The sequence below is a fragment of the Prionailurus viverrinus genome, chromosome A2, assembly GCF_022837055.1.
Source record: "Prionailurus viverrinus isolate Anna chromosome A2, UM_Priviv_1.0, whole genome shotgun sequence".
NCBI classification, from domain to species: Eukaryota; Metazoa; Chordata; class Mammalia; order Carnivora; family Felidae; genus Prionailurus; species Prionailurus viverrinus.
In genome coordinates, this window is record NC_062562.1 from 7794341 (window position 1) to 7815978 (window position 21638).

At 48.0% G+C, this 21638-nt stretch overlaps 1 protein-coding gene across 1 annotated transcript; it reads right to left on the reverse strand.

Annotated features, from left to right (window-relative positions):
* Positions 1–1669: 1669 nt before the first annotated feature.
* On the reverse strand, positions 1670–21345 carry LOC125154871 (zinc finger protein 709-like). The gene is made up of 4 exons (XM_047839577.1): positions 20912–21345; positions 5437–5563; positions 5157–5214; positions 1670–4213 (listed from the first exon to the last, which is right to left on the reverse strand). Exons 1-4 carry the CDS (start codon positions 20912–20914, stop codon positions 2476–2478), a joined length of 1926 nt encoding a protein of 641 aa, XP_047695533.1. The 5' UTR covers positions 20915–21345; the 3' UTR covers positions 1670–2475.
* Between the last annotated feature and the right edge of the window lie 293 nt (positions 21346–21638).

The window sequence follows — 21638 nt, forward strand, 5'->3', positions numbered from 1 at the left end:
TTTATACCTGTACTGTATGTATCTTCCCAAATGCAGGTGGTTGGTTATAACCACGTGTTTTTGCAATATTTTCTCATTCCTCACCTATGGCTAATTTACACAGCGACTTCCAAGAGGGATACCGGACTCGAAGGTCTGCATTCAGCGAGTGCACCTTCCTCCTCTAAGTTGGACCAACTCAGTTGTCCAACTAAGTTGGACAGTGCACCCAACTAGGGCGCCTGGGTGGTTCAGTCGGTTGAGCGGCCGACTTCGGCTCAGGTCATGATCTCGCAGTTTGTGAGTTCGAGCCCCGCGTCGGGGTCTGTGCCGACAGCTCGGAGCCCGGAGCCTGCTTCGGATTCTGTGTCTCCCCCTCTCTCTGCCCCTCCCCCGCTCATGCTCTGTCTCTCCTTCAAAAATAAACATTAATTAAAAAAAAAAAAATGTACCCAATAAGGTGATGCTGCCTCAACCCTCCCGAGATGATCTCCAACACCTCTGACCTTGAGAAGACACAGACCTTGGTTGGGAAATGCCTAGGAGTTCTCCCTCTAACCCAGTTACTCAAATGTGGCTAACGGGGGTCGAACGGCTCTGCGCTTGCTTTCTAATGGAGGCCCTGAAAGAGAAAACCACTCAACATGGAAAGCCTGACTCTTCAGCAGCAACGCGTTCAAAGAGAGATCTCGACCAAAGGAAGAAATGTAAAAGTTGACAGAAGGAAACCTGTTGAAAATGTCAGGAGGCAGGAGCTCAGCAGAAGTTCCCAGCCCTATGGCTCCTCAGGTGCGCACTCAACGGGACGGGACGTACCCTGAAATACCACGTTGGCGACTACTTTATTACCTCTGCAGGAGAAGAAAGGGTTCCTCCTCACCCCACAACAGGCCGGCCAATGACACAGTCACGACTCGGCCAATGAAAAGCCGCTGTATTTTGAAGCCCCGGTGTGCTCCGATCAAACTTGTGTTCACAACAGCCCCTCCCAAGTCCCCCGCTTTCTTCTATAGGAGGAGCACTCCTCTCCTTTGTCCTCCGGTTGCCGATGGCCATGGCCACGCATGGCTTCCTTGTCCGGGACTGCGCTTCTCTATTGCTGCGAAACTCATTTTTGCTGAAGAACTGGCAGTTTATTTTTAAGGATAACACGTCATTACTCAATCGCCCTATCCTTACAGAAAAAGGAAAAAATTATGTAAAAATTAAACCTACTTGCACGTTGGCAATAGACTTCGGTTCGTCCACGGATACAAGTCGTCCAAATAGAAACACTAGCCTTTTACCAAGTGGAAAATTTTACCTGTTAAACTCAGAATCTGCTGCTTCGTGAGTACCTGTAGTATTTTCCCACCTCAATGTTTACTTGCAAAACTGAAGTAGAAATCCAAACTACAGAGAATTACTTTAAGAATGAGCCACTGTAGGGGCGCCTGGGTGGCTCAGTCGGTTAAGCATCTGACTTCGGCTCAGGTCACGATCTCATGGTTTGTGAGTTCGAGCCCACTGTCAGTGCAGAGCTTGCTTGAGATTTTCTCTCTCTCCCTTCCCCTCACCCACTCTCAGGCAAAATAAATAAATTTCAAAATAAAAAACAAAAGGGGGGCCCCCTGGGTGGCTCAGTTGGTTGGGCGTCCGACTTTGGCTCAGGTCATGATCTCACAGTTTGTGAGTTCGAGCCCCGCATCAGGCTCTGTGCTGACAGCTCGGAGCGTGGAGCCTGCTTCGGATTCTGTAGCTCCCTCTCTCTCTCTGTCTCTCTCAAAAATAAATAAACGTTAAACAAAACAAAAACGAGCCATTGTACCTTTTCCACAAAATATGTAAATCACACCATCAGGCTACATGCCTTAAACTTATGCAGTAATATATTAACTTTTCCCAATAAAACTGGAGACAAAAAAGCCGCTGATGAAGACAATATTATGTATACTGTTAATAACGTTTCTTTCGTGTTGTGAATTTGGGGGAGGGTCATACACTAATTAATTTGCACCAGGCTTACCCATATTACTTACAAAAATGGGATTTCCTTCCAGTGCAGTTTTCAAAGGACTTTGAAAACATTTGTTAAAATCAGAAGGTGTTCCTTTATAAAGTATCTATCCATTATACATTCTCTTGTGGCTTTGCAAGGAGGTGGGGCAAGTGAATTTTCCTACAATGTTTACATTCAAGACTACCCTCTCCGGTGTGGGTTCTTCTGTGGCTTCTCACGGACATGCACGGATGGCCTTCCCACGTCCCTTACATTCATACGGTTTCTCCCCGGCGTGCACCCGTGCGTCCTCGAAAGACTGTGATAAAGGCAGGCTTTCACCACTTTCCTTCCGCTCGGTTTCTCTCTAGTAGGAGTTCCGTGTATATGAAGGTAACAGCGAGTAGGACCGGACCGTATTGTTTGTGCGCAGAGCGTTTCTCTCCAGTGTGAGTGATCTCGTGTATTCAGAAAGAACTGGAACCGAAGGCTTTCGCACACTCCTTACATTCATACGGTTACGCTCCGCTATGAGTTCTCTCGTGGTTTCGTAGGGAACTGGGACGAGTAAAGGCTTTACCACAATGTTTACACTGATAGGGTTTCTCCCCGGTGTGAGTCCGTTCGTGTGTTCGCAACGAACTTGGACAATCGAAGGCCTTCCCACACTCCTTACATTTACAAGGTCCATCTCCGGTGTGCTTTATCATGTGCCTTTGAACGTTTGAGAGAGTGATGAAGGCTTTCCCACACTGCTTACATTCATACGGCTTCTCTCCACTATGGGTCCTCTCGTGCTTTTGCATAGAACTGAGATAAATGAAGGCTTTCCCACACTGCTTACATTCATACGGCTTCTCTCCACTGTGAGTTCTTTCGTGTTTTTGCATAGAACTGAGGTAAGTGAAGGCTTTCCCACACTGTTTACATTCATAGGGTTTCTCCCCGGTGTGACTTCTTTCGTGTTTCTGGAGGGAACAGGGAAAACTGAAGGCTTTGCCACATTCCTTACATTCATGAGGTTTTTTCCTACTATGACTTCTTTCGTGGTTTTGAAGGGACATGGAGGAACTGAAGGCTTTGCCACATTCCTTACATCCGTATGGCTTTTCTCCACTGTGGATCTTTTCGTGACACCGAAAGTAATTGGGGCAGTCGAAGACCTTCCCGCACTCCTTACACTTGTAAGGTCCATCTCCGGTGGCCTTCATCACGTGCCTTTGAAATATCGCGAGAGGACTCACGGGAGCGTTCTCACAGTCGTTACATTCACAGGGTTCCTCGCCCGTGTGACTTCTCTCGTGTTTTCGAAAATACTTGGGACAACTGAAGGACTTCCCGCAGATTTTGCATTCATAGGACTTCTCCCCGCTGTGTCTCCTTTCATGGTTTCGAAAGTATACGGGGCAGCTGTAGGTTTTACCGCATACCTTACATTCGTACGGCTTCTCGCCCCGGTGTCTCTTTTCGTGACTGCGGAAGGACCTGGGGCAGCTGAAGCCTTTACCGCACTGCTTACACTCGTAGGGTTTCTCCCCGCTGTGCGTTTTCTCATGTTTTCGAAAGTAATTTGGGCAACTAAAGGCTTTCCCACACTTCTTGCACTCATAAGGCTTCTCTCCGGTGTGAGTTCTCTCGTGTATTCGGATGTAACTGGCGTAACTGAAGGCTTTCCCACATTGCTTACACTCGTACGGTTTCTCGCCGGTGTGAGTTCGCTCGTGAACCCGGCAGTAGCTGAGACAACTGAGGGCTTTCCCACAGTGCTTACACCTGTAGGGCTGCTCTCCGGTGTGCGTCCGCTCGTGTTTCTGGAAGTTGTGGCGGTACCGGAACGTTTCTCCGCACTGTTTGCACGCGTAGGGCTTCTCGCCGGTGTGGATCCTTTCATGCTTGCGAATGGACTGGCAGTGCTTGAAGGCTTTCCCACAGTGCTGGCACTTGTAAGGTTTCTCGCCGGTGTGAGTCCTGACGTGCACGCGGATGGACTGGCGATGTTTGAAGGCCTTCCCACACTCCTTACACTTATAAGGCTTCTCTTCGTATTCCTGGTACTGGTACAGTTTGTGGCCAGTGTGGGAGAGCATGTGCCTGCTGAAGGATGAATGATGCCTGAACACCTGTCCACAGAAACTGCATTTACGGAGTTTGATTCCGGTAGAAATCTTCTTTATCTGCTTAGGACTTGGATTCTGGCGGCGGGGGTCTCCGCGCTGACTACCTTCTTTACTTTGACAGGGACTCTCTACCACGCGCCTGCCGGAGAAAGGAGAAGCAGGTTATTAACGGTTTATGAGGAATTTCGTATTCACTGTATTATTGCAACGAGACTTTTTTTTTCCGGCCATTTTCCCAAAAACACCGTGTATGTGTTGCGCGCCGGTCATCTGGAAGCAAACGTGTGCTAGGCATTCTGCGAGAGGACTCGATCGCAGCTCTTATCAAAAGGGATGGTCATCAACGGGGTTTCTGAAGACATTTTTCCACGTGTACTATTTTTCACACGTTGAACATCTAGGTCACATTACAGCAAAAATTCTTGATGAAAATATCCGAAAAACGAACAGACTTGAAAACTGGTCTGATTTGTTTTATTTGCTTGTTCGTTTTAATTTCATGACAAAGATGCTCTCATGGGACACTCTTTTTTTATTTTATTTATTTACTTTTAAGTAAACATTAAAAAGGTGGGGGGTGGGCACCTGGGTGGCTCAGTCAGTTGGGCGTCTGACTTCGGCTCAGGTCAAGGTCTCCCAGTTCATGAGCCTGCAGCTTGCTCCGGATTCTGTGTCTCCCTCTTTTTCTCTGCCCCTCCCCGCACCTCTCTCTCTCTCTCTCTCTCTCTCAAAAATAAACATTAAACAGTTTTTTTTTTTAAATAACATAAAAGAGGGGCGCCTGAGTGGCTCGGTTGGTTAGGCGTCCGACTTCAGCTCAGGTCACGATCTCGCGGTCCGTGAGTTCGAGCCCCACGTCGGGCTCTGGGCTGATGGCTCGGAGCCTGGAGCCTGCTTCCGATTCTGTGTCTCCCTCTCTCTCTGCCCCTCCCCCATTCATGCTCTGTCTCTCTCTGTCTCAAAAATAAATAAAACGTTAAAAAAAATGTTAAAAAAAAAATAACATAAAAGAGTTGCATGCTCTCTACTAACTGAGTTGGCCAGGCACCCCCAGGGACACTGCTCTCATGAGTGGGACTCACCTTCGATTTGTCTCATGTTCATACAGACTTTTACTGTTACGATCTTCCCATTTGTCTCCTACAACGCAGACCAGGAAAAATCAATTATAAAACAATACTAAAATTATTTTAGTTTCTACGTCCCTGATGAACCGTCACCATGGCTGCTTCATTTACCAACGTATTTGCTTTCCGCACTTAACCTCTCGAAACAGCACCGATAAACAAGCAACACTGGCTCCCTAGTTGATTAAGTGAATAAAAATATTGACCAAGCAAATAAGAATATCGTCATCCCTACCTACTGAGGCCAGGTTCCTGAAGGTTTCCTGCATCACATCTCTGTAGAGTTTCTTCTGGGAAGGATTCAGAAGAGCCCACTCCTCCAGGGTGAAGTTCACAGTCACATCCTCAAAGGCCACTGAGTCCTAAAACATCCCATACATGTGTACAGGGGGATGGGTAAGACGGGCAGAACTGGCGATCTATACTCAATTCGTAAGAAATTCACATACGACCCTGACTTCTCAACGTTTATTCTACGACTTGGTTCTCAGACTCCTCCTCTCTGGCCACACTCACGTCCTCATGAATGTAACAGCATCACGAACACACGGAATTTACCGCTACATTTTTACGGTGATCACTTCAGATCTTCATTGCTCTCTACTGTCAGGGAACAGAACACCTTGGAGAAACGCTACAGAATCGGAAGAAATATTTCCATCTTAAGACCATCAATTCTTTGGGAGAAAAACTTTCATCTCCTTAAATAACCACATCAGGTACCGCTCCATGAAGCCTGGGGTCATAAGTGCACGATGTTTTATGAACAACAACAGGAAAAAAAAAAAAAAAAAGGAAGCTTTTTCTCCTATTCCCATCCCCAAACATGAGGAGCCAGGAGGATCCAAACTATCGAAAGATCCAGCTGGCCATAATGTCCTAACGTCCTGCAGACCGTTGCAGTCATATCCAGCTAGATGAACAACAATACTCTCATAGAAGAGTACAATTCTCATTTGTATAATATTTACCACGGAAATCAGTTTTGCCTTCCGTGCTCTGCCTCATTTCACGGACCAGGATGATATTCGGAGGACTCAACTCAGACGGGAGGAAAAGACGTGACAACTTAGACATCCCCAAAATCCACATACTAACGAGTCTCAGAGTTGCCTCCCATTAATTTTTAGGACACAAAGGCACACAGACCAGAAGAGATTTTCTGACAGAATCATAACTGACCAGGGCCTTGTGACCTTGAGGAACATGTTAAGGCCTGGAGTTTGCAAGGGACTTCGCTGAATTCCACACCAGTACTGAAGATGTATGTGTTCGGGATATGACACAGAGTTCAAAAGTCTCATCAAATCCCCTTTTTCTGATTCCTGGTGCAACGGATACCCAACCAGCCATTTGAGAGGCTTTCCTCCCAACTTCTCTCATTTCCAAGTTCCTCTGTTGGGAAGGCAGGACAACAGTCTATCCAAGCACAGGAATCCCTCAACGGATTAATTCCCCTAAATGCTGGTCCGTGAAAGAGATCAGTAATTCAATGATGATCATGTCTAGGGAACAGCGAAAACGTCCCACCCACAGCAATTCTAATGCTAGAAGGGACGGATTCAGTAGAGTGACAGCAAATGAGGCACATTTCTCAGGGAGTAATGAGGTGCCTCATGACCAGTAATGAACTGGTCAGTCATAATTATTCTCTCCACCATGGAACTGCAGAGCACGTTCATAAAAAGTCCTATTATCTAGTGTGCAGAAGAGAATGAACATTAGGAAGCCGGAGACGGCTTAGAAAGCCTTAGAGTGGCGCCTGTGTGGCTCAGTCAGTTAAGCACCTGACTTCAGCTCAGGTCATGATCTCCTGGTTTGTGAGTTCGAGCCCCGTGTCGGGCTCTGTGCTGACAGCTCAGAGCCCGGAGTCTGGAGCCTGCTTCGGATTCTGTGTTTTCCTCTCTCTCAAATTACAGAGATAAAAAGTAGTCATTTAAAGATATGTCCAGGGGCACCTGGGTGGCTCAGTCAGTTAACTGTCTGACTCTTGATCTCAGCTAAGGTCTTGATCTCAGGGTGGGAGTTTAAGCCCCAAGTGGGCGTAAAGCCTACTTTAAAAAAAAAAAAAAGGGAAAAAGGTCCATAATATTCTATGCTTCTCAACAAGGCCCATCCTCAAGACAATCTATTTCACAAGAGTATAAGGGACCAGGACCGTCCCAAGGCCTATTCGACCTGGGAGGAGGGAAACAGCCAACTTAAGTCCCTTCTAGCCTTATCACCTCCAGAAGGTGGAGTGCTTCTTCTGAGGATGATGAGGTTTTTTTCCCCCTCGTGACACCAAATATGTGATGTCTGTCCCAACACCACTTCTCCAATTCTATGTCACCAAACGGGTGTCTAACACTTCAATTCACTTACAACACTAACACCCAGGGTCCACATCAGACTCCACAGGTGAAGAGTTCAGTCCCACACACTGCCCCTACTTCGGACGCTGGCTGTGACACTTCTGCTCGGCCGCCCACACATTTGGATCCCCTCCATGTGCCATCATGTACGGTAACTTACATGACACAGACAAGAGGTAGTGATGCCAAGTCAGGTGGTCATACGCCTAAGGGGAGTGGGGGGGGAGGGGGTTTTGCAGAGCTGCCCCCTCCTCTCCGGACACGCCAACCTTCTAGCACCTGGATGTAGGTGTTCACCCACCTGGACACCCCCCGAATTGGGTCTTCAAGGGTTTTCGTGGAGATTTCATTCAATGGACACAATTTATGAAATCTCTGGCCACTGGTGATCAACTCACTCTCCACAGCCTGTCTTCTCTCTCCAGATGCTGGGAGTTGGGGCTCAAAGTCCCAAGCCCTTAATCAAGGCTTGGTGTTCATGGTGTGTTCAACCCTCACCCTGCTATGTAGTAGCAGTATATATTTATATTTACATTATATATATATATATACACACACACACACACACACACACACATTATATATATGTAATATATATATACATTATATATATATATATATATATATACACATTATATATAAAGGGGCGGCACCTGAGTGGCTCAGTCTGTTGAGCATCTGACTTCAGCTCCGGTCATGATATCACAGTTCATGAGTTCGAGGCCCGCAGGGGGCTCTCTGCTGTCAGCACGGAGCCCACTGCAGATCCTCAGTCTCCCTCTCTCTCTCTCTGCTCCTCCCCGGCTCGTACTCTTCTCTTTCAAAGATAAACACTTAAAAAAAATGTTTTTAAAAGACACGATCGGGGCGCCTGGGTGGCTCAGTCGGTGAAGCGTCCGACTTCAGCTCAGGTCATGCTCTCACAGTCCGTGAGTTCAAGCCCCGCATCGGGCTCTGTGCCGACTGCTCAGAGCCTGGAGCCTGTTTCGGATTCTGTGTCTCCCTCTCTCTCTGACCCTCCCCCGTTCATGCTCTGTCTCTGTCTCAAAAATAAATAAATGTTAAAAAAAAATTTTTTTTTAATTAAAAAAAAAAAAAAGACACGATCACCCCCTTATCACTTAGGTAATTCCAAGGGCTTCAAGAGGTTTTTGCTAGGAACTAAGAGACATACCTTTCCCACTGTAGCACAGTAGGTCAAACCCAAGTACGTAGATAATAAGCTCCCTAAAGACGGAGACCAAATCATTGGAGAGGAGGATGCTTCCTTCCCCTGTGCCCACACCTACCTCTCTACACATCAACTGGGCTTTTATTTAATATACGTGCACTACCCTGAAAGAACTAAATGCTTTATGGTAACATCAGGAAGAAGGCCAGGATGTCCCCTCTCCCCAGTCCTGGTCAACCTTGTACTAGAATTCTTAACTAATGCAGTAAAACCCAAACAGGAAAAAAAAAAAAAAAAAAAAAAAAAAAACAGTATGCAGGTTGGGAAGCTAGAAATAAAATGGTCTTTGCGGCAAAAGACAAGACTGTCTGTGGAGCAAATCGCATTGTCCCAAATGACAAGAAAATCCCTTCCAACTCCAGCTGACCCTTGAACAACTTGGGAGTTAGGGGCACCAAACCCTTGGGTACAAATATCTGGGTACATCTTTTGGCCGCCTATAACTATGGACAGCCTACTGTTGACCGGGATCTTTAAGGACAACATAAAAGCCGATTAACACGTATTTTGTAGGTTACGTGCCCTAGATTCTTCCAGTAAAGTAAGCTAAAGAAAACATTAATGAAATTATAAGGAAATGTTGATTGAAAAAAATCTACCCATAGGTAGGCCCAGCCAGGCTGGATCAGGCCCCGGGCGCAGTGGGTAATGGCTGCGGGCCTGGCCCCAGGATGGCCACGGTCCATCGCCTGGTAGCTTCAGCTCGGCCAGGCCTCAGGGTGGCGACAGCAGCCTGGAGGCTGGTGGAGCTGCCTCGCCCACTGGGAGCTGCACCCCAGGCCCACGCCCCTCAGCAGCTGTGGCCACACCTAAGCGCTCCCACCTCCAGGAGGACTGGGGTGCCGTCCCCTCTGGCCTGGGAGGGACCCAAATGCAGCGCCAGAGGCCAACCTGCTTGCATAGGACTCAGTGAGTGTGGCCTCCTTGTGCATCACTGATGAGTTTCCCCACTTCAGCCCGGCCTCCTGAAGACCAGCACGAGACACGCCACCTGACCACCCCGTCAGTACACGGGCGACCTGCAGCCCTGCCCCGTGCCAGCACCTCCACGGGTACTCAGGAGGCAGCAAGCACTACCTCTGGGCCCGTCACTTTTGATTCAGTCCAGGGAAGGCCGGCCGGGGGGTGGGGGCGGGGGTAGCTGTAAATAAATGCCTTGTCGGGGCGCCTGCGTGGCTCAGTCCGTTAAGCGTCTGACTTCGGTTCAGGTCATGATGTCATGGTCCATGAGTTCGAACCCCGTATCAGGCTCTGTGCTGACAGCTTGGGAGCCAGGAGCCTCCTTTGGGTTCTGTGTCTCCCTCTCCCTCTCTCTCTCTGCCCCGCCCCAGCTCACATCCTGTCTCTCTCAAAAATAAACAAACATTAAAAATTTTTTTTAACTAAAAAATACCTTGTGGCTTTTGCTATCATCTCCTTAAAAATTTTTTTACACCCGCGTACCCACAGAGTTCAAACCTGTGTTAAAAGGTCAACTATACCAAGAGAGTAAGGAAAGCTGAAGGACAAAATGTTAATTTACAAAAGTCAATTACTACTTTTTTTTTAAGTTTATTTACTTATTTTGAGAGAGAGAGAGAGAGAGAGAGAGCGCGCGCGCAAGCACACGGGAGGGGCAGAGAGAGAGGATCGTAAGCAGGCTCCGCACTGTCAGCAAGGAGCCTGATGTAGGGCTTGAACCCAAGAGCGGTGAGATCATGACCTGAGCTGAAATCAAGAGTCAGACACTGAATCGACTGAGCCAACCAGGCACCCTTCACTTTCTAAAGATCCACACAAGAATACAGAACTCATCTTTGAGAAAGGACTAAAGGCAATTCAAGAGAAAATGTAGCCTTTAGAGTTAATAGTGCAGGAAGGACTAGACATCCATAAACATACACACAAAGAATCCGTACACAGATTTTACACCTCTCACAAAAATTAAACAAGGGATCGTAGCCCTGCCCCCGGCTACGGAGCGTGACGGGGGGCATGCATGGGCTTGGACTATCCCAGGGACTTGGTGAGGGGGCGGGGGGGCCCAAGCACCGCGACGCTGTGACCAAAGTGCAGCAAAGTGAGCACACAGGGTCAGTGGTGATGTCGACCACCCACTGGACCAGTCTTGAAACAGGGACCAAGGAGTCTAATACGTGTGAGTCGGGGCCTGGCAGCAAGGTGGGTGGGGGTGGGGGTGAAGGATCATAGATTTAGTGTAAAATGTTAAACTACAAAACTCCTAAAAGAGAACAGAGGAGAAAATCTAGGCGGCCCTGGGTTTGGTGATTGCTTTGGGGACACAAGGACGAAAGCAAGATCCAAGAAAGAAAAAATAAATATGTTTTCATCAAGATGAAGAACTCCTGCCCAGAGAAAGACAGTGTTAATTAAGGAGATGAAAACACAAGCCACAGACTGGCAGAAAATCTTTATAAATCACTTACCTGATAAAGGACTGGTATCTAAAATATCCAAAGAACTCTTAAAACTCGTAGAAGACGAACAACCCAATTAAAAATGGGAAATAGATCTGAACACGCAGGTCAAAGAACAAAAGCAATTTGAAAATGCTGGGTCTTTGGAAAATTGCAAATAAAAGAGTTATCACCAGCCTCTGGTGTAAACCCTGACAATTGTTTTTTGGTTGGTTGGTTTGTTGTAATGCAAGGGCCTGAATTAAGCTTTGATTGCTAAGGCATTCACTTCAAAGATGGCCATTTCAAATAAACACACAGCCAGCCTGCAGGAATAAGGCCCCAGCCCCTCACTGAGCCATCTTTTTTGTTAAACATCTTGATTGATTTCAATAACTATCTGGGCCGCTTGTTTTTTCTCCTCCTCCACTTGAAATGCCCGCTCTTGTGTTTTAAATTCACCAAAGAGGGGTGCCCGGCTGGCTCAGTCGGGTGGGTGGCCGACTTTGGCTCAGGTCACGATCTCACGGTCCGTGGGTTCGAGCCCCGCGTCGGGCTCTGTGCTGACAGTGCGGAGCCTGCTTGGAATTCTGTCTCCCTCTCTGCCCCTCTCCCGCTCAAGCTCTGTTTCTCTCGAAATAAATAAACTTAATAAAAAAAAATTTTTAATTGAAATTCACCAACAAAAGGCCTTAATTGACTATTAACATGCATAAGGGTCCTCCATACCTCAAGGCAAGGAGAGCTAAGGAGGGTGAAATTGCGATCACAAGGCTACTGTCATATCCCAAGGGCAGGCTCAAGGCTAAAGGCATGAGGAAAACAGTCCCACATTTGAGCAGTCTGGGAGAACTCCGCCTGTGACCACAGAGTCAGTGACTCATGTCCGGACTATAAGCCCGAACTCAGAAGAGTGAAGCAGCCTTGCAACCAGAAACCAACGGCACCACCAGAGGAAAAAAAATGTAACAAAGCCCAATGGTCTCTGTGTCACTCTTCACACCTGACTCGATGGGATATGGGTCCGATTCTGGGCACGACGGTGCTTAAAAAAAAAAAAAAAAAATGAAAGGACAGATATAAATGTCATCAACATCCGGGGTGCCTGGGGGGCTCGGTCAATTAAGCGTCCCACTTCAGCTCAGGTCATGATCTCACGGTGCGAGAGTTTGAGCCCCGCGTCGGGCTCTGTGCTGACCGCTCAGAGCCTGGAGCCGGCTTGGGATTCTGTGTCTCCCTCTCTCTCTGCCCCTCCCCTGCTCGTGCTCTGTCTCCCTCTCAAAAAATAAATGTTAAAAATTTTTTTTCAATAAATAAATGTCACCGACATCCGGTGTAAGCACCCAAGATCCCAGAGGACAAACACCTGCTCCTTGATAAATGTAAAAGCCCAAGGCACGTCCTGGGTGTTCCTCAATGCTATCATACCAGCATGCAGAGAGACTGGTCTCGGTCTCTAGAGGGTTCGCCTAAGGGGTTTTCTCAAAGACCCTGTGCATATCACACTAGTGGAGGCAGACCTCAAGCCAGAAGTCTCTTGGGACTCCCTGGAAAGGAAAATTGCTAACTACGAGGGCTCACCGTGCCATCATCCAAAAGTGTCTGGTAACAGGGACACCTGGGTGGTTCAGTCGGTTAAGCGTCTGACTTCAGCTCAAGCCATGATCTCACGGTTCATGACTTCAGGACCCGCGTCGGGCTCTGTGCTGACAGCTCAGAGCCTGGAGCCGGCTTCCGATTCTGTGTCTCCCACTCTCCTTCCCCCTCCCCCACTCAGATTGTGTGTGTGTGTGTGTGTGTGTGTGTGTGTGTGTGTGTGTACGTGTCTCTCTCAAAAATAAATAAAAGTGTTTTTATTTTTTTTTTAATTTTTTTTTCAACGTTTATTTATTTTTGGGACAGAGAGAGACAGAGCATGAACGGGCGAGGGGCAGAGAGAGAGGGAGACACAGAAACGGAAACAGGCTCCAGGCTCTGAGCCATCAGCCCAGAGCCTGACGCGGGGCTTGAACTCACGGACCGTGAGATCGTGACCTGGCTGAAGTCGGACGCTTAACCGACTGCGCCACCCAGGCGCCCCAATAAAAGTGTTTTTAATTAAACACACACACACACACACACACACACACACACACACACACACACACACAAAGTATACCTTAACTAAAAAATCAAACCTTCCTTGAAGATTTTATGCAGGAAGGAGAGAGGGGAATCAATTGGCTAATTGTGGTTTTTGATGGTTTCGAACAGGCTCTGAATTGTCACTCACAGCTGCCAAATACATCAACCGGCTGGTATCTCTCAAGACCCTACAATCCATTAAATTTCTTTTTAAAGATCCATCCAGGCCTCTAGGCTTGTTTCCGCCCAGATACCACAGACCCTAAGCTCCCTCAACTTTCCCCTGAACAGGGCAGAACCAAGAAATACAGCCCCTGCCACCAGTGGAATCCCCTGAGAGGATTACCAGGGCCTCTAACGAGGAGCAAGAGGGAACTGGGAAGGCAAAGGCTCCCAGAGCTACCAACTTATACTAGGACCTCCTTCCAGACTTGGAGATTTGCTGCCTGGCTCTAGGCCCATCGTGACATCACAGTGATCACAGCTAAGGCTCCCGGGGAATGGAAAACATTAAGATGAGCCCATCTCCTGCTAGGCGAAACTGGGAAGGTCCAATGGGTTTACTAATTCCTCGACCCCAACCCTGCTTTTCCTACCCTGAAGAGGCCCCCATTTGACCCACGCCCAGAGAAGGAGTCCTTGCAGGGCGCTCCCCCTAATCACAGCATGGCACTACCACATCTTGATTGGAACGGTCAAAACCACCCAAAAGGCAAGAAACTCCTAGGAAAAAGCTTGTGTTTTCTTTCTCGGTCCCCTGAAGATGTAAATCTTACCATGCCTTTGAAATGTAAACACCCCAGCAGGTAACTAAAACTGCCCGCGACAGCTGGCCGACCCAAGGAACAAAGAGAGGCTACACGAATTAGGCTTTTCATGGGGTATGTTAAATTACGTGGGAGGCACCGTCGAATCAGTGATGATAAACTCTCAGGTCATTAAGTTATGGGTGAATGTTATTAAAAGAAGCGTTCTAGAAATTGCACGAAATTCCCGAGACTCCCCTATGTCCTGGTATAACGTTATCACTTGTAATTCTAGTTATTATCTTGGAATGTTACGTGCCGCAGAAATAAACAAATTGTCCTGGCAACGGCCTCACGATGAACTCTCATCGGATCTTTAACCGTGGCCATTTTTAAGTCCTTTGTCACTCAATAGACAGGTGTTTTACTCTGATGCTCTTGCGAGTGACATTGAGAGATATTCGTGGAGATATTCTCAGAGATATTCGTGGAGAGGGCTATGACAAGCCCTCTCGAATTCAGGTTTCTGATAACTTTCAGATCATTCCACTGAACTGGGTAAGAATTTACAGTGCTCTCAGGAAAAACCGCATCCATAAAACTGCTAACCAAAGATCAAGAGAAAGGATTAAATTGCATAGGACTGAGTGAACTGATAAGGATAATTTTTATGACTTTTTGCTTAAAATTTTCGGACTCTTTAATCTTTTGCTTCCTAGATCTAAGAAAACCCTTTCTCTTAAGCTAGCTATGACTTACACCAATTTATGATAAAGTATACCTTTGTGAACAAAGGTGAAACTATCACTTTTCCTCCCTATCTGATCTCTCCAAAATTCAGAAACTTTTAATGAGTATTCGCAGTCGCATAACATAGTTACATAAAATCAGTAAGAATCTAGTCTCCTTGCAAAAGGACACAATTGAAAACATTAGTTGTATTACCATGGCTTTGACTGAAATGTTATGTTTAACAGAGACACACATAGATTCAAGTATGAACAGACAGCTTTTTAAGGAACTAAGGCTGACTTTATGGAGCCAATAAAGCCCCGTGGAAAAATCAAGCCTGATACCTAGTTAATAGGGCTCCCAGCAGCCTTACCAGGTGACTAGAGAAGGTCACTTTCTGTAGGTGCAGGAACCTCAGGATATTTTGAGGACCCCGAGAACAGAGGAATTAAACCCAAACCAATAGGTGTTGCAGGCAAAGTCTGATGGTTAAGTCCTTGGCTTGGCTTCCTAGCCACAAGAAATTTTTAAAAGTCCAAGCTGGGGCGCCTGAGTGGCTCAGTCGGTTAGGCGTCAGCTCAGGTCACGATCTCACAGTCTGTGAGTTCAAGCCCCGTGTCAGGCTCTGTGCTGATAGCTCAGAGCCTGGAGCCTCCTTCAGATTCTGTGTCTTCCCCTCTCTCTGCCCCTCTGAGCTCATGCTCTGTCTCTCTCTGTCTCAAAAATAAATAGAAACATTAAAAAAAAAAAAAGTCCAACCTGAGATTCCTTATGAAAAGTTCCAACAAAGCAGACTATGTGGTCAATCACTATTCTTACTGCACTTATGTAAATTACCAGGCCAAATTTATTAAAACTAGACTCAATTTGCAAACCAATTCGTTTTACCATGGTTATCTTAGATGGAAATGGGGGTGGCTATACAGAGAAAAATTAAGTCATTCATACACCTTTATAAATATTAGGTTCTAGGGGCACCATGAGATCAGGACCTGAGCCCAAGTAGGATGTTTACAACCCGCTGAGCCACCCAGGCGCCCCTCACGGATTTAGTTTTATTGCGCGACTCTTCAAATTTGGGACAACGGTTATGGACTGGACTTCAGACTACTGCCCGTTCAACTATCACACAATTTGCTACCATAATCCGACCTACTTTCTGGGTTTGGACAAACCCTACTCCTGGACTTTCAGCAGATTAACTAACCAGGCAGTTAATGTCCTCACCATCGACTCTGATTCGTCTGCATCACAAGGGTGGATTGTAGTGTAAACCCTGACAGTTTCGGGGTTTTTGTTTTTTTTTTTTTTTTTGCGATGCATGGGGCCTGACTTAAGCTTTGCTTGCTGAGGCATTCACTTCAAAGAGGCATAGGCTTCAAAGACAGTATCTAGAATAAACACATTGCCGGCCACGTGACTAGATAAAGAGCCAAACCACCTCCTTTGTTTTGGAGATCTTGGTTGATTCTAACTGACCACTCGGACCATTTGTTGTGTCTCTTGTGATTTAAATGTCTGCTCTTAAGTTTTAAATTCACCCATGAGTGTGAGCCAGTAAAATCACAGACCCCACCCTTACCTCAATAAAATAAGAACCCAAACCTGGGTGTTGTCTCTCTCTACCGAGGACGTGTGTGACACACGAGGACGTGTGACCCCCAGTGCGCTGTATAATTTCCAGCTCTTTTGATTATAAATTTCCTCCCCCCCCCCCAAGTTTCCTGGTGGTTACTGCTGAAAGGGAGTCTTACAGTCATAATAACAGCATCCACAAGGGCCAGTCCAACCACAACCGGTACTAAGACCCAGCACAAAATGGAGGCGAATGGGGAGCCTGGCTGGCTCAGTGGGTAAAGCACTTAACTCGATCTTGAGATCAACTTGTGAGTTCCAGCCCAACTAGTTTACTCGAACAAACACACCAAATACAGGCAAATGGAGAAACAATCACTGGTAAATCCACAGGATGAAAGAGTCTTCAGTTACAAAAAAAGAAAGGAGATTCCCAAGCCAAACTTAAAACTTAAAATCCTATTCCTAAGTGAAAGAAGCCACTATGACAACACTGTCTGGCTCCAAGCACAGGACATTCTGGAAAAGATAAACGTGAAAGACAGTAGAAGATCCTCGGTTGCTAGGGAATGAACAAGGGGGGCGCGAGCACGTGAGATGTTCAGGACAATGACAATATTCTGTACGACGCAGAAATGATGAAGACATGTGTTTTCATATTAGCTGAAGACCTGACATTGTGTAAGAGTCAACCCTACTGTAAACTACTCCAAAGTCGGCTCATCAAAATAACAAATGCATGGGGCGCCTGGGTGGCACAGTCAGTTAAGCGTCCAACTTCAGCCAGGTCACGATCTCGCAGTCTGTGAGTTCGAGCCCCGCGTCGGGCTCTGGGCTGATGGCTCAGAGCCTGGAACCTGCTTCTGATTCTGTGTCTCCCTCTCTCTCTGCCCCTCCCCCGTTCATGATCTGTCTCTCTCTGTCCCAAAAAATAAATAAATGTTGAAAAAAAAATTAAAAATAAATAAATAACAAATGCACCAGAGTAATAGGAGATAAAAAAAAAATATATATAGGACAGGGGCGCCCGGCTGGCACGGCTGGAGAAGTGTGCAACTCTTGATCTCAGGGTCGTGAGTTCGAACCCCTCGTTGGGTGTAGAGATTCCTAAAAAAAAGAAACAAACCTTAAAAAAAAAAAACCCTCTGCTAAAAACTATATGTATATATTTATATATCATGATATATGTCCAGACAGAGGGGTTATGTGGGAAATCTCTGCACTTTACGATCAAGTTTTCTGTACAATGCAAATGCTCTTTAAAAAGACAAGTCTAGGGGCACCTGCGTAGCTCAGTCAGCTAAGCATCTTAAAAGGAATCCATCAATAAAGGAATCCAGGAAAGAAACTGGACTCAGCAGGGACGAGAAGCCGCGTCCCACAGGACACGAGGAAAGCCACCTTCAGAAGGTTCCCCGGTCTAGACTGTCCCGGTGGAGACAGAAGCCCTGGAGTGGGTCAGTCCCCTCGGAGGGAAGGGAGGGACACCCGAGCAGCCACAGGAATGCGCTCAGGGAGCCCTGCACACCCTCCCCTCCCCTCCCCTCCCCTCCTCTCCCCTCCCCTCCCCTCCCCGGGGCAAAGGGAACCTCTCCCTGCCTCAAGGTTCCAGGCTCCCAAGTGAGGACACTCAGCAGGGTTCAGTTTAAGGTTCTGACCCAGATGACCTCCCCATTCACTGACCCGGTTCCAGGACACAGAACTGGACTTTCACAGACTTCTCGACGGACGTGATTTATACGAAGCGCACCTCCGCCGGGCGGGCGTGCGAGATCAGGCCTACGAACAGGCCCAAGGCAGTGAGAGCTGCAACTCCAGAAAGGCCTCGACTGCCTCGTCACCCCACCCACCCCGAGTGCCATCCCAGATTTCCACCAGCCTGCAGCTTCTCTCAGAATAAAGGGCTCCTGGGGCGCCTGGGTGGCTAGGTCGGTTAAGTGTCCGGCTTCAGCTCAGGTCATGATCTTGTGGTTCACGAGTTCGAGCCCCTTGTCGGGCTCTGTGCTGACAGCTCGGAGCCTGGAGCCTGCCTGGAGCCTGCTTCCGATTCTGTGTCTCCCTCTCTCTCTGACCCTCCCCCCCATTCATGCTCTGTCTCTCTCTGTCTCAAAAATAAATAAATGTTAAAAAAAAAATAAAGAATAAAGGGCTCCTTCTACAGTGGCAGTGAGCAAATAGGACACCTGCAGAGAGAGGGACCCCAAGGACAACTGGGGGCTTTCAAGTACTTGCTTTTGCAGGTTTAAGGGGGTCTTAGCTTAAGGTGCTCGTGGCTGGCTCAGTCTGGCTCAGTTGATAGTCTGTGACTTTTGATCTTGGGGTCATAAGTTCGAGCCCCACGTTGGTTACAGTTTACTTACAAAAAAAAAAAGAAAAAAAGATGAAGAAAGAAAGGAAGGAAGGATCTAACAAGGGGGTCTTAGCTTAGAGACCCTGACCTCAGGCTTCTGCTTCCCCTTGGAGTTGGGTTGGACACCACTGACATTTTATTTTTTTTTTAATGTTTATTAATTTTTGAGAGACAGAGAGACAGAGCGTGAGTGGGGGAGAGGAAGCGAGAGAGGGAGACACAGACTCCGAAGCAGGCGCCGGGCTCTGAACTGTCCCCACAGAGCCCGACTCAGGGCTCTAACTCCTGGACTGTGAGATCATGACCTGAGCCGAAGTCACATGCTCAACAGACTGAGCCACCCAGGCGCCCCTGACACCACCGACGATTTAAATCACACAAAAGCACAGCTTGAAGAGGCCAGCAAAAATCACTCAAACCCAGTGTTTATGCGGAAAAGAGAGAAGAAAATTGGAAGGCACTCTGCTAGGTCAGCAAGAACCCCCACAAGTAATTATTGCATTCCTGGAGGGGGGAAAAGGTGTTAATTATTATTTCCACGGAAAGTAATTGTTTTTATAAACTCTTAATCATACCTGATTAAGAATCAGGGGCGCCTGGGTGGCGCAGACCGTTAAGCATTCAGCTTCGGCTCCGGTCATGATCCTGCATTTGGGGGGTTCCAGCCCGGTGTCGGACTCTGTGCCGACAACTCAGAGCCTGGAGCCTGCTTTGGATTCTTGTGGCTCCCTCTCTCTCTGCCCCTCCCCCACTCACGCTCATTCTCTCTCTCTCTCTCTCTCTCAAAAACAAGTAAACATTTAAAAAAGGAAAAGAGGGGCGCCTGGGTGGCTCAGTCGGTTACACGTCTGACTTCGGCTCAGGTCACGATCTCGCGGTCCGTGAGTTCGAGCCCCGCGTCGGGCTCTGGGCTGATGGCTCGGAGCCTGGAGCCTGCTTCCGATTCTGTGTCTCCCTCTCTCTCTGCCCCTCCCCCGTTCATGCTCTGTCTCTCTCTGTCTCAAAAATAAATAAACGTTAAAAAAAATTTTTTTTAAAAAGGAAAAGAATCACAGTTCTGGTCTGCATATCCAAGCCCTGGAAATCCATTTGAACTTACCCCAAATAAAAGAACAAACCTCAGACTCTTACTAGCTGCGCTGGGAGGAAAAATAGGGAAACAATTTTTAAGCCGTGCAACTGTAGTACTGGGCTATTTTTCTGAAATTACCTCTTTCGCGCCTCTTTGGAAATACTTCACACTGAGTTTCAAGCTCTGCTGATTACATGAATTTTCAGACACTGAAAAACTAAGACTAAAATAAAGTGAAAAAAAATCTAAAAGCAACTTACTCAGAGAGGGGCAGCGCTGACCTGGAACTGTGCTCACAGCACAGAACACTCGGGAAAGTTTCAAAGAGGAACCGCCACCCAAAGGACTTCCCATAGGATGTCTGTGCCCAGGAAAGATCCTGGGGCGGGGGGGGGGGGGGGGGTGGAGGCACAAGGATTTCATACAAAGTAGTTCCAGGTGATTATTCTTGGCGTTTCTCTCAAGTCAAATATCCACACAGAAGACTAGCCTTTTAAAAAACAGCTATGCACGGATTGTGGCTAAATAATGAGCTAAAATGCTGGGTGTTTGAAATGCACCCATAGAACCAATGATTGATAATGATGCTGTGAATTGGCAAAGGGAAACTGGCGTTAGGGAAGGCGGGAAGGAACTAGAAATGTAGGTATTCACTGCCTGCCCCAGGGAGAGCTAGGCTGGGGGCGTGTAGCGGGGACAGAGTCACAGACTTCAGACCGTGCTTCCCAAACATCTGGAACGCTCAGGAGAAAATGAGCCCGCCCTGGGGAAAAGGAGGGACTGGGGACCCCACAGGTCACAGCTCCTCCCACGCACAAACGCGAAGGAGTCACGATTGTCCCCCTGACGACCCTCCCCGTGGTCACCACACAATCGGAGGAGATGCGGCTGCGGGTGCAAAGCTGCCCAGGGTCTCCGGGGCCGAAGTCACCGTGCACAGGACGGGGCAGCCCGGACGCCAGGGTCCCCGCTACCGGCCCAGCACCCAAGCCGAAGGGGACCCAGGCGCCGCCGGCCAACTCGGGTCCGCAGACTCGGGAGATGACCGCGGGGGTCCCGCCACAGCCGGTTCCGGCCGGTTCCAACCGGCCCCTCAGCGCCCGGCTCTGGACCCCAGGAGGCACGCTCACCATTTCTAGGTTTCCTGGGTCCCCCGGCGGCCGTCCTTAGAGCACTGCCCACGGTGTAGCTCACAGCGCGAAATAACGGCGGCTTGAGCAACGTGGCACCTTTAAATCCAGGCGACCCGCGATCCCCAGGGAGGCTGAAAAGCGCAGGGACGTCCGGGGTGGTTGCGGAGCGGCGCCCCACCCACCGCGCCGCCGCCGCCCCTGATTGGACAGTTCTCAAGGCCTCGCCCCCTCACGCCTGAGTGACAGCGGGCGCCGGAGGTTAGGTGTCGGAGCCTAACACCGGCCTGGAGGCGCCCTATCCAGGAACTTGTGCGTGAAAGCGTAGAACTGCCTGTCCGCTCCCAGAACTCTGACACTTCTTCGCAAACAAAGACGCTTGAAAAAAATCACGTCTCCAAGGGCGCCAGGGCGGCTCAGTTGGTTAAGCGCGCGACTTCAGCTCCGATGGTGATCTCACGATTGGTGGGTTCCAACCCCACCTAGGACTTTGCGCCCACAGCGTGGAACCTGCTTTGGATTCTCCGTCTCCCTCTCTCTGCCCCTCTGCTGCTCGTGCTCGCTCCTTCTCTCTCAAAAATAAGTGAACAAATTAAAAAAAAAATTTATTTAAAGTCACCTCTCCAGACACAATAATTAATCTAGCTACATTTCGGTCTTTGGCTGTTGCAAAATGGGAGTCTGACACAGTACTTTTGTCAAAAAGGTGCACAGGCAATAGCAGGGA

Excerpts from the sequence above, each read along its gene's own strand:
- LOC125154871 (XM_047839577.1), bottom strand. Across the intron at positions 5,215-5,436 it reads CAGGAACCTGGCCTCAGTAG|GAGACAAATGGGAAGATCGT; the intron begins GTAGGGATGACG and ends TCTGCGTTGTAG. Across the intron at positions 4,214-5,156 it reads GAACATGAGACAAATCGAAG|GCGCGTGGTAGAGAGTCCCT; the intron begins GTGAGTCCCACT and ends TTTCTCCGGCAG.